The sequence below is a fragment of the Acartia tonsa genome, chromosome 4, assembly GCF_053477335.1.
Source record: "Acartia tonsa isolate MP-2025a chromosome 4, ASM5347733v1, whole genome shotgun sequence".
NCBI lineage: Eukaryota > Metazoa > Arthropoda > Copepoda > Calanoida > Acartiidae > Acartia > Acartia tonsa.
In genome coordinates, this window is record NC_137263.1 from 9,793,229 (window position 1) to 9,796,339 (window position 3,111).

The window sequence follows — 3,111 nt, forward strand, 5'->3', positions numbered from 1 at the left end:
GAAAATACAATTGACGATAAATTTATGTTTATTCCCAATTAGAAACCAAACAATCCATTCTGTAGATTAAGATTATTGGTGAAAAAATCTTCGATACTGCAATAGATTTATAAAACTCCACAAATATTTTAAGACAGCGAATGAGAGAACGTGTGTCTAAACCTTAGGGTACAATTGTAATTTATAGTCCAATGTCTCCACCCTCTCTGGCAACAGTACAGGTTCGAGGTGATACAAATTCAGATCTACCAACGTGGTGACAATTGAATCAATAACAGAGAAGATATATGTATTTTGTTACCCTACAATATCACATTAATGTTAAGGCAGAAACTAAATAAAGAGTAACTTTTACTTCGCTTATAATAATTAAATTCACTTACAAAAAAAAATCATAATCAACCACTTCTCTATTATATAATTTATTTTAGTTAAATAATTTTTAGTGTTGGCTAAGAGATATAAGTTTTCCGGAATTTAAATGTAGGGAGTAGATTTGAAATCTGCATCAAATTTTAAGGATTTTTTATAAAATTCATTTTTTGTATAATTCTTTATCTAAAAGCGGAAATACAAATTAAGTTAATTAATTTTGGCATCCGTGATTGGTGGATTTAAAAAATCTGCGCTCTGATTGGATGTCGTACATCATTCAACCAATTAGAGCGCAGGTAGTTTAAAATCCAACTATCCTATTGGTCAAAATTAATTAACTTAAAATATATTTCCGCTTTTAGATAAAGAATTATACAAAAAACGAATTTTATAAAAAAAAATCCTTAAAATTTGATGCAGATTTCAAATCTACTCCCTACATTAAAATTCCGGAAAACTTATATCTCTTAGTGTTGGCATTACAATAAGCTACAAATACAGATTTTTTTAAATTATAAACTTTGTCATGTGTATAATTGATGAAAGATTTTTTACAAATTAAAGTTATTATTGGCCAAATAGGAAGCATCTGGATGTGCACTGACAGCTACAATGGTCATGAGAACCACAATGCCTGAAATTTAAAATATATCATATTTGTAGATAAATTTAATTTAAAAAGCAGGATAAATTTTTGTAGTAGGAATATGAATTACAATTAGTTCGACTATGTAGCCAGTTTTGTTTTGTGAGAAAATAGTAAGCTTAGGGACAGTATTCTTAACAATATTCTTATAGTGATAAACTTTATATTTACAGAGTAACAGCGCTACTAAAAATTATCTTACTTATGATTGTGCAGACTCAGAGACTTGTATGAGTTCTTATTTCTAACATCTGTAACAACTGCTGCTATGATAGCACCGACTGCTATAGCACATACAAGTCCAACAAGGCCAGTCCAGACACCTTCTGTGCAATCAAAATCTCCAGCCTGAAGTATATTTAATTTTCCTACTTTACTCTATAAGATACTAAATTAATCACTAAGCAATTTATATCAATGTTATTTAGGTTTATGGTTTGAAATGCGATAAAAAAAATGCAAGGATTTTTAAAAAATTTGGCAATGGAAATTTTTTTAACCTTCATATTTTTTAAGAAGGATAACAGAATGTAATGATGGTTTTACCCTAACAAAAATTCTTAAATTTGTTTGTACCCTAAAAATTATTTGCAGGCGCATGTTTAAATATATTGACTTCTACAAGAGATACCGAGGTTTTTTTATTTACTGCTTTTACAAAGATTGTTGAAACGATTGTACACTCAACTAAATGAACCAACCATTCAAAATTCAATAAAAGTCCCCAACGTAGTTAAGTCAACGAATAAGAAAACATTATTTTTAGACTTTGGGGACTAGTGTAATAAACATACCAACTCAGTTTTAAAACCGGTTAAGTTTGGAAGTCTTGTAGTTTTAATCTTATACAGATAATATATTATAGAATTGTTAATACCTTGACGAACTGCTTTGTTATAAAGAGTAGAAGAGCCCAAGATAACAAGCCCATGGCCAGCATTCTCACCTGAAAAAAAAACAACAGTTTTTTTTTCCAATTGCTTAGCCACAACTGTCATTGATACAAGCCTAGTTGTAAGAACTTTATATTTAAAACTGATTTGCTTGATTAATTTTTTGTCCATGGACGGACAACTGTCTATAATGCGATGCTATAAAAATATAAAAAATTTTTAGTGTAATTGGTAGAAAATTGTATTGGCCGTATTAAGATGTTGTTTTCAAGTGAATAAATTTTTGAAAACCAACCTTAAGGCACAAAATTCTACCAGAAAAAAGCATCATACACATCTTTTAAAATATTTATGCTTTAAAATGCGCCGTTATTTTTAGAGATATTAAAAAACACCTGTAACAATTTCGATGCATACTTTTATAGAGAATATTGACATATAATTATTTTTTTTCTACTCCTAATGGTTGTTTTCCAAATTTGGAAAACGCAGTTTTTTTTAAACGCCCTGTATTAATATACCTTAACTAGTGAGCAGCAACACCAATTACAAAACGATGTTTTCGAAACCATTTTCAACACTCAACTAATTTTTACAAGATTTTTGTTGCAGATTTTAGAAGATTTTTGTTTCAGGTTTTCGAAGATTTTAAAAAATATTTCTAATATAAAAAGTATGTATATTTATATAGAGAGTAAAACCATAGTGGCTAATTGCATAAGAATGGGTATACTATGGCATTATTTCCCATCAAATCTTTTATTTCTCAGCCTTTGCGAATTTACTTGTTTGAATGTGTATGAGTGTTTGTGTGTGTGTTATAGTAAACATAAAACAAGAAAGGGCTAGGGGAGCAATCTTTTGATTATATGGGAATATATTCTATTATGTTCTATCATGTTCTCTTTCTGACCCTTCATATGTGACCCAACCCTTTTCTCATCAAAGGATTATTTTTTTCTTCTCAAGGTTGTGTAAAATTATTTTTTGGGTTTATTAACGGCTGTTCCGCTAGCTTCGTAGGGGAGGGAGGGTGGTTAATTATCCCAAAGCCATTCTAAGACTTAGAATTAAACACAAAAAAAGCCGAAAACCCTCAAGTGGCATAATGGAGGCTTCCAAAAATGGAGAACTCAATCGCTTCAGTGGTTAGCGTGATATTAACGGTTAAACCAAAAAGTATCACGCTTCTTTACA

The 3,111-nt window shown here is 29.9% G+C and overlaps 1 protein-coding gene across 1 annotated transcript; it reads right to left on the minus strand.

Moving 5' to 3' along the window:
* Positions 1–808: 808 nt before the first annotated feature.
* LOC145315962 (uncharacterized) lies at positions 809–2,724 on the minus strand. The gene is made up of 4 exons (XM_080156200.1): positions 2,436–2,724; positions 1,899–1,967; positions 1,224–1,369; positions 809–1,009 (listed from the first exon to the last, which is right to left on the minus strand). The coding sequence occupies exons 1-4, from the start codon at positions 2,484–2,486 to the stop codon at positions 943–945; spliced, it is 333 nt and encodes a 110-aa protein (XP_080012326.1). The 5' UTR covers positions 2,487–2,724; the 3' UTR covers positions 809–942.
* Positions 2,725–3,111: the final 387 nt, after the last annotated feature.

Coding starts and splice junctions, on each gene's coding strand:
- LOC145315962 (XM_080156200.1), bottom strand. CDS start 2,486: ATGGTTTCGAAAACATCGTTTTGTAATTGGTGTTGCTGCTCACTAGTT. Junction 1,370..1,898: donor TAACAAAGCAGTTCGTCAAG/GTATTAACAATT, acceptor AATATACTTCAG/GCTGGAGATTTTGATTGCAC. Junction 1,010..1,223: donor CTGAGTCTGCACAATCATAA/GTAAGATAATTT, acceptor TTTAAATTTCAG/GCATTGTGGTTCTCATGACC.